General features: G+C 51.3%; 1 protein-coding gene across 1 annotated transcript in view; it reads left to right on the top strand.

The window, feature by feature from the left end:
• Window positions 1-13215, top strand: part of CCNJL (cyclin J like) — a 45504-nt gene extending 32289 nt beyond the window's left edge. Inside the window, exons 4-6 of the mRNA XM_006906475.3 lie at window positions 7466-7768; window positions 9319-9478; window positions 11101-13215. Of these exons, the coding sequence (XP_006906537.1) occupies window positions 7466-7768; window positions 9319-9478; window positions 11101-11524 (887 nt within the window). The 3' untranslated portion in view covers window positions 11525-13215. The remainder of the gene's footprint in view (window positions 1-7465; window positions 7769-9318; window positions 9479-11100) is intronic.
• The last annotated feature ends 555 nt before the right edge of the window (window positions 13216-13770 follow it).

Genomic DNA, 13770 nt, shown 5'->3' with positions numbered 1-13770 from the left:
ATTCAGTATTTATCAAGGCCCACTCTGTCCCAGAGACCAGGGATGCAGCCTCAAACAGAACAGCCTTGCTTCAGAGAGAAAGGAGCGAGGCACCGTAAGGGAGCCAGGGAGCTTTTTCTTTGTTTCCTGAGGAGGGAGGGTGCTGGGTCTGCCCACAGGGCCCCTGAAGCCCAGGTATGGCTGGCATTGGAGGCTCCTTTCTGCAGCACTTTTCCTAAGGTCCAGATCCCTGGAGGCGCCGGAGATCGTAAACATGGCTGCAGCAAGGCTTTAAAGCCAGAGTAGTGGTGGGGATGGGGAGGAGGATGGGGGAGGGCACTCGCTGCTCCCCACCCCGTGTCCTTCGCAGCTTCCTTTCTCCTCTGAAGACCTGTCACTGAAGCGCTCTCCTGTACCTGGAGGGTTTCCATGCTCTGTGCCTGCCTTTATCTCTCCCCGACATCACATCTTACCCAGAAACTGCACTGCCACTGTACCTGTACCCGTGCCTGCTCAGGTGGCCCTCAGTCAAGCAGAGGTTTATAAAGACCTGTGACTTCTAGTGTTTGCTGAGCGCCAGGCATGCTTCGCCGCCGCTGAGCCCTCGTGTTATTCTCACCACAGTTGTGTCGACTTCTGCGATTCCCATTGCACAGGCCCGAGAGGTTGAGACTTGCCCCCGACCACGTCCACCGGTGAGCAGGCGAGCTTCCTAGCACCCAGCGCGGTTATCGGCAGAGTACACTCTGCCCCTTCCTCCATGCTGCATGGCAAAGCAAAACAGCCTGCCCGAGGGTGCTGGTCTGGGAGTCGATTCCTGCCTGCTCCATCACGTTGCACAAAATCCGTTTCCCCTGGTTCCTCAGAAAGACACTCGTGTGCCGGACGTGTGAGTGATGCCCCATTGGCCTCCCATAGCACCCTTCCGTTCTCCAGTAACTACAGAAAGCCAGAGAGGTTTGTTTTTTTTTGTTTTTTGTTTTGTTTTGTTTTTAATTAAAAATGCTGGTTTGACCAGAGTTGGGGTAGCCCCTTATTATAGAAAGTATCTCGTTAGAGACTCACTCTTTAACTTCAGTCCTGTCATTGGGGAAACTACGTCCTGCTGCTCGGGCAGCTCCTTAGTGGGCAGCCTCTGGAATTAAATCGCTCAATAGCATGAGCAGAAGATGGAGACGCGTCTTTGTGGAGAACAGGGGTGGTTAGACGGGGAGGGGCCACAACTGGCCTGACCCCGTCATCCATGGGACTTACTGCTCCCAGGTAACTACATTCATATGGAGACCGCAGGATTGCGAGAATCCTGTGACAATATCTGAGATTTTATACTTTTGGTTTAGAAGGCTCTGGACTTTGGAGCCATTTATTCACTCATTTACGAAAACAACAACAACAACAACAACTTCATTAAGTATTGACTTTGTGTCAGATGCTGTGCTACATGGAGGGACTCTACAGGGTTCTACAGGACAGATGTGGTTCCGCCCTCATGGAGCACACAGCCAGACTTTTCATTTCGCTTTGTCCCGTACCACCTAGCTGGGTGATCTGGGCAACTCACTCAGCCTTTCTGAGCTGCTGATTCCATGTAGGAAACACTGCCAGCCTCCCGGGGTTGTTACGGGAATGAGCAGAGCACCTGTGGAGGGCATAGCAGGCAGTCTGCGGAGGCTTCCCCTCCCTGAGGCTGCCTGTGTTCCCTGGGGGCTGCCCAGCTGGGGTAGAGCCTGACCTGCAGCTCCTGTGCCTTCTGGAGCTCACATCCTGGTGTGTGGACTCTCTGCCTCTTGCCAACCAGAGTGTCACCTCAGGAAGTCCCACCCCAGTGGGGAGGACCCATCTGAGAAAGGTATGGAGATACTCCCCTTTATCTCCTCCTCTGAGAACCCTGGAACCACCAGCAGGAGGGTGGAGTTCAAGGAGGCCCTCCCTCACCAGAAGGAGGCTGGAGCCTCTGGAGCATCCACTCTGGGTATCCAGCACAGCCTGGCCGGTAGCTTTGTTTGTTCCTAAAGACGCTGCACTTCTTGAGGAAAGAAGAGTAGCCAGCTCTTGTATTAAAACCTGGTTCTCTTTGGCCTCATCTCTGAGCCTAGGTTTAGCTCCTGAGTGGGCAGCAGGTAGCCCTGAATGAGTCCAGCAATGGGCACCTTGCCGAGCATGAAGCACTGTTGAGGGATTAACAGGTTTGAGCAGCCAGTCTAGGGGAGAGTGAGCTGCGCTGGGCCTGGGCATCGGAAATGGGGCAACACTGACTTTTTATAGAATCCTGTGCTGTTTGTCTTTTTGTTTAAGAATTTTTCTAAGGGCAGTGTAAGTGTTGAGGTTAGTGCTGAGTGATACATTCATGGGAGTTCAATATAACATTTTCTCTATTCTTTTTTGTATATTTAAAATTTTCCAAAATAAAGTATGTTTTTGTTTGTCCTTTTAAGTAATTAAAAGTGTTGCTTTTCTTGGCCTTAATTCAGAAGAGTCAGGAACCATGTTTGGCACATGAGGCTCGATGGCTAGGACTATAAATAAGAGAAAAAGCCAGTCTCCAGGGCAGTCAGTTCATAGATACAAGGTAGAATAGTGGTTACCAGGTGCCCTGGGGAAGAGGGAGAAGGGAGTGATTGTTTCCTAGGCATACAGTTTCAGTTTTGCAAGATGAAAAGTGTTACAGAGACTAGTTGCACAACAATGTGACTGTCCTTAATGCCACTGAACTGTGCCGTTAAAAAGGTAAATTTTATGTTGTATGCATTTTACCACACACACAAAAAATGCCATTTAAAAAAAAAAAAAGAAAAAATGGGTGGGACTTTCCACCTGGTGGGAAAAAACTGAGGTGGAAATTCCCCAGGTGACACTCTAATTGGCAAGAGGCAGAGAGTCCACACCAGGACGTGAGCTGCAGAGGGCAGGGCAGCTGCAGGCCAGTCTGCGTGTGCCTGTCCGAGGCTTGCTGGATGGGCAGTGGCCTAGTGTGTGGTCAAGGGTTTAGGTCCACTAACTGTGTGACCTGCCCAGAATTGCCCAGACTTTCTCTGCACCAGTGCCTGGGGGTGGTGGGAAGAATCAGTCAGCTAGGTTTGCAGAGGATCTGAAAAAGCATCATTTGCACGCTTTACTATTACCACCAGCCACCAAAACTAAGAGTTCTTGTGGGTTTGCCTAGCTAGCTTCCCAGACCCAGAGTGAGTGCTTTGATAGGTTTAGGATTTTTTTTTTTTTTTTAAATCTTAGAAGTATGTTGATAGGGCTCCTGCTGTTCAAATTTGAGATAAAGTAAATAGCCAAAAAAAAATGTAGTAGATGAAACTATAGGATTGTTAAAAGTTCTTTTTCAACACCAATGTAGTAATTTATTCAGGAAAGGATCACCTGTGGATGTCAAACCACTGAAAGTTTTTGAGAAACAGCTTTTTCAGAGCCTCGAGGTGTCCTCCCACACGTTGCTCATTAATTTCACAGGAAAATGGCACCTTTATAATGAAGAGAGATGGTGTCACCACCTTAACTAAGTGGTCAAACATAGCGTCGCTATTGCTGGGATAAAATGACGTTGTGTGACTCCTGATGTGGTCCCGTAAGGGCAGAACATCCATCCGTCTGTGCTTTTCTTGCCCAAACCGTTTCATCAGGAGGAAGCAATCAGACAGTCCAGAATATGGGGCATTTTACAAGACAGTTGGCCTGGATTCATTTAAAGAGTCAGTGTCGTGAAAAATCAAGAAAGAACAGGACTAAAGAGACATAACAGGCACCATGTGTGAGCCGTGTTTGCTCTTGGATCCCCCCCCCAAAAAAAAAGATTATAAAAGACATTTTTGGGACCCTTGCAGAAAATCAGATATGGATTATTAGAAAATGTTATTGCATTAATGCTGATGTTCTTAGGATTGCTAATAATACGATGATTATGTAGGAAAATGACCTCAGAGATGGATGCTCTGAAGTGTCCAGGGGGGCACGTCACATCTGCAACTTAACTAGAAATGGTCCAGCAAAACCTGTATTTATGTACATATATGCACGCACGTGCACACACAACTACACATGTACTCAGTAGCTCAGTGTCAGCAGCTTATGAATCTGGGTGAAGGGTCATGTGGGCTTGTTCATCTGTTCTTTCATGTTTTCTGTGGATTTGAAAATTTTCCAAATAAAGAACACATCGAACATGTTGAAGAGACTCTGTGGCTCTTGCTGCCTTGGAAAGACTCGGACTTCTGTCCCCTGCCCACCCCCTTTCCCCCTGGGGCCTGCCTGAAGACTTCCAGGCATCTGTTGTCTGTGCTGTTTGTCTTGTCGATAAGGAGCAGGCAGCTGAGTGGCGGTGCTTGGTGGTGGCTGCAATGAGGACAAAGGGCTGGCTCCACTCACGACCATGGGAGGAGGGGAGGAAATGTCTGCCAGGCACGTGCAACACCAGGAAACTCATAAAATCTTTTCTGGCTGTGAAATGTTTTGTGCTGGAGAATAGTCGCTAAGCTGGGTTCGGTTGGCCAGCAGTTAGGAGCAGAGGCTGTAAGGTTGAGCGGAGGTGAGTTCTCAGAGCTTTCTTTCTGAGTCTCTGGGATCCGAACAGAACTTACCTGGGAGGCTCCAGTGCGTGTCCAGCACAGAGCACAGTGCCCAGCCCAGCACAGGCCCCTGCATCTCTGCGTGCTGGGCACCTAAGCCCTTTAAGTTCCACACAGCCATTTCTTATCTGCATAGGGGCATATTCCTAGGTGGGAAGTGAGCAGCTTGTGGAGTTTAGTGCTCTTAGGTTCAGAGCACTAAACGCGTTGAGACCCCCCTCGGCCTGGCTGTGGCATGCTCTGTGTTGGGTCCCCAGGAAGCAGCAGGTGAATTCAGACTCCTCAGTAATCACGGTCCTTCCCATTTCGGGGTAATCCTCTTGGGCCCGGTGGCTGGGGAACAGCGGAGCTCTGACAGGCTTGAAAAGCACTGAGGACAGGGAGGAAACGAATCTGATTGAGCACATCTGCCAGTCGGAATAGATTGCTGGCTGCCAGCAATGCCATGGAAGGGTCTTCGTGCCACTCCCAGCACGGTGCACATTTCTGCTGGGACTGTGACCTTCGCCTTGCCGCCACCTGCTCCACGGAAGAAAAGCGAGCTCATACCTCTTGAGTGGCTGCGAACGGTGTTGGCTCAGTACAGCACAGGGTTCAGGGAAACCTTGACAATTTTGCAAAAATTGTTTCCAAAAAAATGTATTTTTTTTAATTGCACAAAGAACACATAGTCATTAATAGAAAAAAAAAAATTAGGGAATCCAGATAATCAGAGACCATCAGAGGACAATTCAAATGGCATAAAACTTCACTATCCAAAGAAAACCATTTCTTCTGTCAATGAGTAGTCATTGGGCACCTACTGTGTGCCAGGGACTGCCCTGGGACCTGTGGTATAGCAGCCAATGGGTTGGACATGGTCCCTGTCCTCATGGGGCTTAGACCAGTTAAAGATCAGGTGCTGGCCAGGAAATTAATACTCAATATTAAACCAGCAATCTGACTGTGAGAAGTGCCTTGAGGACATCCAGTGGCCTCTGACCTGAGCTCTGGCGGACACATGATAAAACGGGTGAGGGAACCAGCACTTCCAGCTGGAGGGTCGGAATTCCTGGTGGCTGGATCCCGTGCTTGGGAAGGGAGGGTGTGCGGCATGAGGCAAGGCCTGGTCATCCAGGCCTCACTCCAGGATTTCCAGCTGTGCAGGAGGTTCTTCCCCCTTGGGCAGCATTGACCTTGGCTTTACCTGCCTGAGTTGCCCCTGCATGTGCAACAGGGGAAGGTGTGTGATTCGGAGGCAGTGCCATTCCAGGCTGAGCTCCTGATGGATGGGGCTGTGGAAGGCAGTGGGTCTGGGGTGCTGTAAGCTGCTTAGGACCCGGTCATGTTGTATGTCTCCAGTTGCTCAGCTCTTTCCTGTCAAAAACCAGAGGTTCATGTCACGCCATCCTCACCCTCGTGGTATTGTCAGGCTCGCCAAAAAGATGGAGATGTGGGCTTCCCAGAGTTGCCGTTTCGTTTCTTGCTGGCATCTTTTGAGTCTTCCTGAAGAATGTGTGTGCTGTAGCGCAGCCTATAGTGGTTACCTCCTTATCTCTCCTGAACGCGTGAACGTCTGATGAGAACTGGGTCAGAAGCACTGGCAGTTGCACACAGGTGTGTGGACACTTTGTTGGCTGTTCCCTTCATGGGCGCAGACGTGTGCTTTGAGCTCAGCTGCCTTTCCTGGCACTCACCAGCTGCTCTGAACCCAGTGTTGGAGGCCACAGGTGACCAGAGTAGGCCAGGACTCGTGGCTCACCATCTGATGTGGGAGTCGGCCAGCACATGGGGACTGTGATCAGAAAAGGCTTCCAAGGGGCAGTGACTTTGAAGGTGGAGAGCAAGGCGAGGTGGGCACAGTGAGGAGGGGATGGGGACGGGTGCCCAGGCTGAGGGGCTGTGTAGACGAGGCTTGTAGACAAGGAGAGAACAGCGTCTTCAGAGAATAGCAGTGATGGAGGCCCTGGCCAGGTCTGTGTGGTTTCTTCAGAGTGAGGCAGGTTAAAGCTGGGAGGTCCCCAGCAGCCCCACCTGCAGAGCCCCCCACAGTGGAGGCTGCCACTTCCCACCCACAGCCCCTGCACCTTGGCCCTCAGCAAGCCCGACCCCACCTGTCGCTGGCTGCATCTCTGTCCTGAGGATGACCGCCAGATATTGATGACTCAGTGCCTTGATTCCCTTGACCAGGGCTCATATTCTACATGGTTTCTCAGAATTCCGCATAGGAATGAGCTCCGGTTGTCCACAGAGGTGACATACGTGATGGCGTACCTTTTTTTGTCTGTCTTCCCTTTTCCTGTCTGTCTTCCCTTTTCCTGTCTTCTCCCACCTACCAGTCTTTCCCAGGCTCACCTCTCAAGCAAGCTGTTTCTGAGAGAACCCAAACTAACAACCCATCGAGGGAGTTGAAACTCAATACTGAGGACCGTGGGAAGCCGTGGAAGGGCTTTTCCACATCTGGAGGGACAGGGTCAGATTTGCAGGGTCCTTCTGACTATGGCCTGACTCTGACCAGCCCGAGGTTGAACTAGTGAGGACCAGATAGAGGACTCACGTTGTTTCCCAGGCCCTCGCTGCTGTTGCTGACTACCGTTGAGCACCTTCTTGTTGCACATGCTGATCTGAACTGTTGGTGTGCGTTTTCTCATTGTATCTGACAAAAGTCTTCTGAAGTGTAGGTTCTGTTTTATAAATGAGAGAACTGAGGCGCAGGGAAGGTGAGATGCCTGTGCATGATCACACAGCTGAAGCGATGGCTTGGGGATTTGAGCCCAGGTTTGACGGATCCGGTGTATGTGCTCTTATTCCCTCAGCAGTGGCGCCTTTTGGCTTTCTGTCCTCCCTGCCATCGCTGTCCAGGTGCTTTAAGGTGGGCCTTTACTTCCTGGATGCAGGAGAGTGCTGTCTTCCAGTAACCTCTGCTTCCCCCACAGGTAAGTTTGAGGATAGGGAAGACCGTGTACCCAAGCTGGAGCAGATAAACAGTACGAGGATCCTGAGCAGCCAGAACTTCGCCCTCACCAAGAAGGAGCTGCTGAGCACAGAGCTGCTGCTGCTGGAGGCCTTCAGCTGGAACCTCTGCCTGCCCACGCCCGCCCACTTCCTGGACTACTACCTCTTGGCCTCCGTCAGCCAGAAGGACCACCACTGCCACAGCTGGCCCACCACCTGCCCCCGCAAGACCAAAGAGTGCCTCAAGGAGTATGCCCACTACTTCCTAGAGGTCACCTTGCAAGGTAGGGGCCGATGCCAGGACCTATCACCCCTTCCCCGACCACGAGTCGTGTCCATCCAGGGAGTCCTTACCGACTGGGGCCAGTCTCCCCAGATCTCCCACTTTGCAGAGAATAAGCAAAGATGGGGCAAGGATTTGCCTAATGTGTTACCAGTCACGTGTAAAAGAGAAATAGCAGCTTGTGTACAGGCACCTGGTCCCCTTCACACTAGCAGGTCACTTGTTCGTTTTTCTTAGGGTGACCTGCAACATTGCAGATGGTCTAAATAGGACAAATTTGCAGGTAGGTCAGTCTGAAAGAGCTGTCATCATATAGGTGATGCAGATCTGGAGCTGTCATCATACAGATGGGGTGGGGCAGGGGATCATGGTTATGTCTGCTTTAGCCATAAAGTTACCCTGTTTGGAAGCTCATATTTGAATCACACTCTTCCCAATATCCTAAAATCTAGATATTAGGCAAAATACTGGGCAAGAAATATAGTTGATACAACCACCCGATAACCTACCACAGACCAAAATACTCATGAGTAGCAATATCAGTTGTCATGTCAAGTATTAATCGAACTCTTACTATCTACCAGTTGCCTTATTTTAGTGTTTTGCATATATTATCTCATTCGAAGCTACTATTCTCATTTTACAGATTAATTTCCCCAGTTGATTCTCAAGAGGTGAAGTAACTTACCCAGGGTCATTTTTGAACCTGGGGAGTCTGACTCTGACTCTGTCTGTAGCCATGATACTACCTTGGCTGATTTCATGTTTTTAACAGGCAAATCTGAAAATCAACGAAAATGAGAAATAAGTTAAGGCAGCTTGATAATGCACTGATAAACAAGTGTCATTCATGAAAATTGTGGAAATTTCAAAAGTTTGCCTTTGCACATAAATAGTACCAGCTTTGCCACGTTCCCAGACATCTTAGTAGGACATTGAGATTTCTCAGATCATTTTACAACGTATACGTATACCAAAACGTCACGTTGTAAGCCTTACATAGGTACAATTTTTATTCGTTGATTATACTTCAATAAAGCTGAGGGAGGAAGTTCCTTAGTAAACTGTAAGTTAAGTGCCAATTTTAGTTTTGAATATCAAACTCTTGCAGCCACTCATTCAACAGATTTTTATTGAGTGCCTACTGTGGTCCAGGCTTCCTTACTATTTATAAGTAGCCTTTAGCCATACCGCACAACAGAAGCCTTTAAAATGGTACGCCATTCACTCCTCATGACCAAAGAAAGGACAGATGTTTTGGGTTCTGTTTGTAGCCCATTGGCAAGCCTCTTGCAGCCCCCAGAAACCATGGACGATATTTTGATAATCACTGCTCTAGGCTGACATCCCAGACCGAGAGCCAAGGTTCGTAAGATTTAAGAACGGAACTTCACACAGTTTCTACATTTTCCTTTGTGTGTGTGTGTGTGTGTGTGTGTGTGTGTGTCAGCAGTGAACAGCTGAGCACCTGTTTGTCTACCAATTCTCTGGGGGGCACAGGAAGGTGGGGCACCATCATGATGCTGACTCCTTCTGCGATTTCTCTTTCAGATCATATTTTTTACAAATTCCAGCCTTCTGTGGTTGCTGCAGCCTGCGTTGGGGCCTCTAGGATTTGCCTTCAACTTTCTCCCTACTGGACCAGAGACCTGCAGAGGATCTCGAACTACTCCCTGGAACATCTCAGCACATGCATCGAAATCCTGCTGGTGTAAGTTCCTCTCCGATCCTTCTGTGTTTCTGAAATATCGAGGTTTCAGTTGCTCTTGAGGCCCAATTCAGGTGATTTCCTGAAATCTAATCCCTATGGTAGGTTTCCCAGATAGTGTCTTATGTAATGTGGGCCATGGTGACTCCTGATAGAATTAGGGTTTGGAGAGTTGGTCCTTCCTATTTTGCGTAGCTTTGGATTTGCGATTTTCAGGTCAAGGAGTGAGGGAGAAGAGGGGCTGCGTGCACATCTTTCTGAGTGTCTGGGCTCTTTGATCTGAGTCCCGGTGCATCGGTCAGTCTTATGGATGATCACATTGAGAGAATCTCATTATAAGCTGCTTTTGTCAGATGTGGCCACAAAGCTGGCCTCTTAGCCAGCTAAGCCCAGAGTGGCTTAACATAGGAGACCACAGCCACCTTGCAAGCATCCCTGGGAATCTTGGGGAGGAAATGTTCAGTGTGTTTAAGATGCTAAAAGGTATCGTAAACCCACCACCTTGAAACTGATATCAGAGGCAAAAGAGCTCAGTGGTGGCCGCAGGGAGGAGGGCGGAGAGGACAGAAAGCTCTTACCTGACTGTGCCCAGTAGCTCTTTCACCTGACGTAGTTGACAGCAGCTCCTGGATGCTGGCTCCACTGGCCACAGGGCCAGGGCCCTGAAGAGTTACCGCTCAGGCTCCTGATGAGGGAAGCTTCCACACTATCTGCCTTTGTCTCATTTGTCTGAAACGTTAATCCTGCTCCCTGGGCCTTGTTTTAAAACCTGTGCCTTTTAGAAAGCACCCAAAGCCAGAGAATGCAGTCTGGTCTGAGTGCTGACAGGTGCCCCCGAATTCTCGGCCACCAGCCCTGCCTCTTAATGGCTGTCGCTCTGGGGTAGCCCCCTTCTTGGACCCACTGTAGCCTCCACTGGCTCCTGTCTTACATAAGCCTCTAATGGAGTCGTTTTCTCAAAAAGTTTATGGGGAGTTTTGGTGGGGTTTTTTTTTGGTTGTTTTTTTTGTTTGTTTGTTTTGTTTGTTTTGTTTGTTTTTGATATGTAAGAAACCTATTCCATCTCCCACTTTACAGATGGAGATACTTAGGCCCTGAGTCAACTTGCTTGGGATCCGCTAGCTCAGGAGTGACCCAGCCTGGAGGTAGAGCCACCAGAGGTGCCGTGAGGGCAGAGGTGGTGCTCATTCAAACACACCAGGAGCTCTGCCCTCGCAGGCGAGCAGTGAGCCAGGTTGGGGACGCAGCGATGAGCAAGAGCAGACAGGGTCTTCTCTTTCGGAGCTCACTTTGGCACGGAAGGCCAGGTAGTAACCTGGAAGTTATCCCGTGGGGTGTCGACTGCGAGATGAGGCAACTCAGGGGCTTCGGGGACTGCTAGGCTGGTCTCGAGGGGTAAGAAGAAGTGTTTATAGGACTCAGATCTAAGCCGAGATCGAGGCCTGAGGTTGGTCTGAGGACAGCTGAGACAAGGCTGGAGGCAGTGAGCCCAGGCTGAGCAAGGCCAGCAGCGACAGCACTCACATCGCCTCAGATCCCCCTTAGCAGGGCAGGGAGAGGTGCTCCTAGGTGTCTGGTGTTGTGGCCTTTGCCCTCTAAGTCTCACCTAGGCCCTTCCCTTTCAGAGCCTATGACAATGTCCTCAAGGACGCCGTCGCAGTCAAGAGCCAGGCCTTGGCGATGGTGCCCGGCACGTCCTCAGCCCCCACCCAAGTGCTGTTCCAGCCACCTGCCTACCCGACCCTCAGCCAGCCGACCCCGATGGCCCTGGCGCCGTTCCAGACCCCTGTGCAGGACCTGTGTCTGGCCTATCGGGACTCGCTGCAGACCCACCGCTCGGGGAGCCTGCTGTCAGAGGGCACTGGCTCATCCCTCCACGCCCCGTACCCCACCCTGCAGACCCTGGACGTGTGTCCCGTGCCCCTCCCCGCATCCCTCAGCATGCAGATGGCCATCGCAGCCGAGCCCAGGCACTGCCTCTCCACCACCTACAGAAGCAGCTACTTCAGCGGGAGCCACACATTTCCCACAAGCTGTTTCGACAGATAGGGTCCCGTCGGGCCACGCAGCAGGGCGGCCTTGGAGAGCCAGACCGAGGAAGAGGACACTGACGAGGGGAGCTCAGCCGAGTGAGGCGACCGGGAAACGGTCTCCACAGAGCCTCGTTGCCCGCGAACGGAGAGGGTTTGTGCCCCTTTTAAAGAAAACTGACCCAGAACAAAACAGTCGATGAGATACCTCACCCAAGAGCTTTCCTCAGGAAGACGTCTGCCGCGTGTTTCTGGGGTGCAGGCAGGATGGCTTGGTGCCATCCCCCGGAGCAGGGGCCCAGCGGCTTGAGAAAGACCTGGTAAGAGGCCAGGAGACTGGGAGCTGGAGCCGACGCGCGTCCGTGAGCACGTCCGGTGCTGCGCATCAGAGACTCCCGTGTTCTTTGCCGATGGCAGCTGCACCGCTCGAAGAAGGGGCAGCCTGCCGTGTTCTCAGGACCCTGGTCGATGCTGGGTCCCTGGCCCTGCGCAGAGGGGCCTGGATGTGTGTGGTGCCCGAGCGTCTGCCTTCCCGGGCCTGCCGGGCGGCCGTCTTGCCTTCGCCGTCGAACCCGAAACCTTATTCGCCCTTTTAGATATTTCACGTGCTGCTGCTCCCCGAAGTGACCTAGCTTCCTGGTCCGTAAGAAGTCTTGTTTACGTACTGTATCAGGGATTTCGTGATACTTGAAAATTCCTTAGGAGAAAAAAAAAAAAAGTGCTGATTGCCACGCTGCCTGTCCCACCGTGGGCTGTAGGTGTCACCCTGCTCGTGCCTGACCCGTGGGTAACGACAGAGCTCCCCTTTCCAAAATGTACAGTTGGGGAGAACCACTTTCCAGGCTCTCGGTTCCAGAAGATTCCACGTCTCAGACACTGTGTTCACCTGTAGAACTTCAGTAACCACCTAGAGGTAAAAGGTTGTTGAAAGGTAGACAGAGATTTAAAACCAGCATCCCTGCCTGCCTCTACTGCCTGCCTCTAGTGTGTGAGGTTAAGCCCGGCCTCGGCTTTGAGTTTGGCTAATAGCAAAGGATGATAAGGAGGAGTGTGTGCTGAATGCCAGCTGGACTTGGGGAGTGGGGGTTGTGTATGACACCACCACTGAGAGGCAAGCAATCGTTTGGATCGAAAGCCAGTATTTGGTGGGTGTCTGCAGCGAGGGGGCGCTCAGGAAGATTCTGGTGACCATGTGCAATATGTTTGTATTTTGACTCTTGGCTTGTGCTCAGCATGCTTTTTTTGTTTTTTCTTTCTGGTTGGTTGGTTTGGGGCTGGGGGACACCTTCACCCAACAGAACTGGGAGGTGTAAAGAACCACACAAGCTTTGTTCGTTTGTTTGTTTGTTCGAAGAAGAACCCATGTTGGTTTTCTTGACTCACTTGCCCGTCCAGGGGACTTGGCAGGGGAGCTGCCAGGGAGCCGACGCTGTGCTGCTGAGTCGGACCCGAAGGTGATTTTCTGAGCGGAAGAAATCTCCGCGTGGACGTGGAGGAAGAAGAGAGGGGGTGTGGAGGCGGCGCCGCCAACTCCGTCACGCTCGCGTAGGAAGCCGCACGTTCGTTCGTTTTTCTCTTTTTCCTCCGCCAGCCTCCTTCTATTTATGTGCGACTGGTTTGGATTCTAAGTTATCATGTCTGTGTATTCTGCAGCTGGGGGCTTGTGAGGGGCCCCCAGAAAAATCGTCCGGAAATAAACACGTCACCTGCTCCAGGTCTCCCGCATCTCTTCCTCGTGTCCTCCTCTCGGTCAGCGCCCCCGCCTTCCACGTCAGTGCTTGCGGGCGCCCCTGCTCGTGCTGAGAGGTCGTGGGGAATGGGAGACACAGCGAAGCTGGCTCCCGTGGACCGGGGTCTGGCCCTCTGGGTTAGATAGAGCTGGGCCTCCCTGGGGACACGGGCAGCAGGAGTGAGGACAGCTTGACATCCTGGCTTTACCACTGACTCAGTTCTCCAGAGAATCAGAATCCGTTACACACATGGCAAGAGAGGTTTATTTTAAGGAATTGGTTCAGCATCGCAGATGCCTGGCTTAGGGCCAGGGTCAAGGTGGTCCTCCCTCATGTCTTCCTGATTCCACGTCCATCCCTCCAAAGCCGTCTTGTCTCACTTCTGAATTCCCTTCTCTCCTAATCCTCTGTTTCAGTGATTCTCGGCAGGGCTCATTTTTGTTCCCCAGGAGACATGTGGCAATGTCTGGAGATATTTTTGGTTGTCATAATTGGAGGGGAGGGGCCTGACTGGCATTTAGCACGTACAGGCCCA

This window comes from Pteropus alecto, unplaced genomic scaffold (genome assembly GCF_000325575.1).
Source record: "Pteropus alecto unplaced genomic scaffold, ASM32557v1 scaffold40, whole genome shotgun sequence".
Classification (NCBI taxonomy): domain Eukaryota; kingdom Metazoa; phylum Chordata; class Mammalia; order Chiroptera; family Pteropodidae; genus Pteropus; species Pteropus alecto.
The sequence above is the reverse complement of the archived record's forward strand: the minus strand, read 5'-3'. Positions and strand labels throughout refer to the sequence as shown.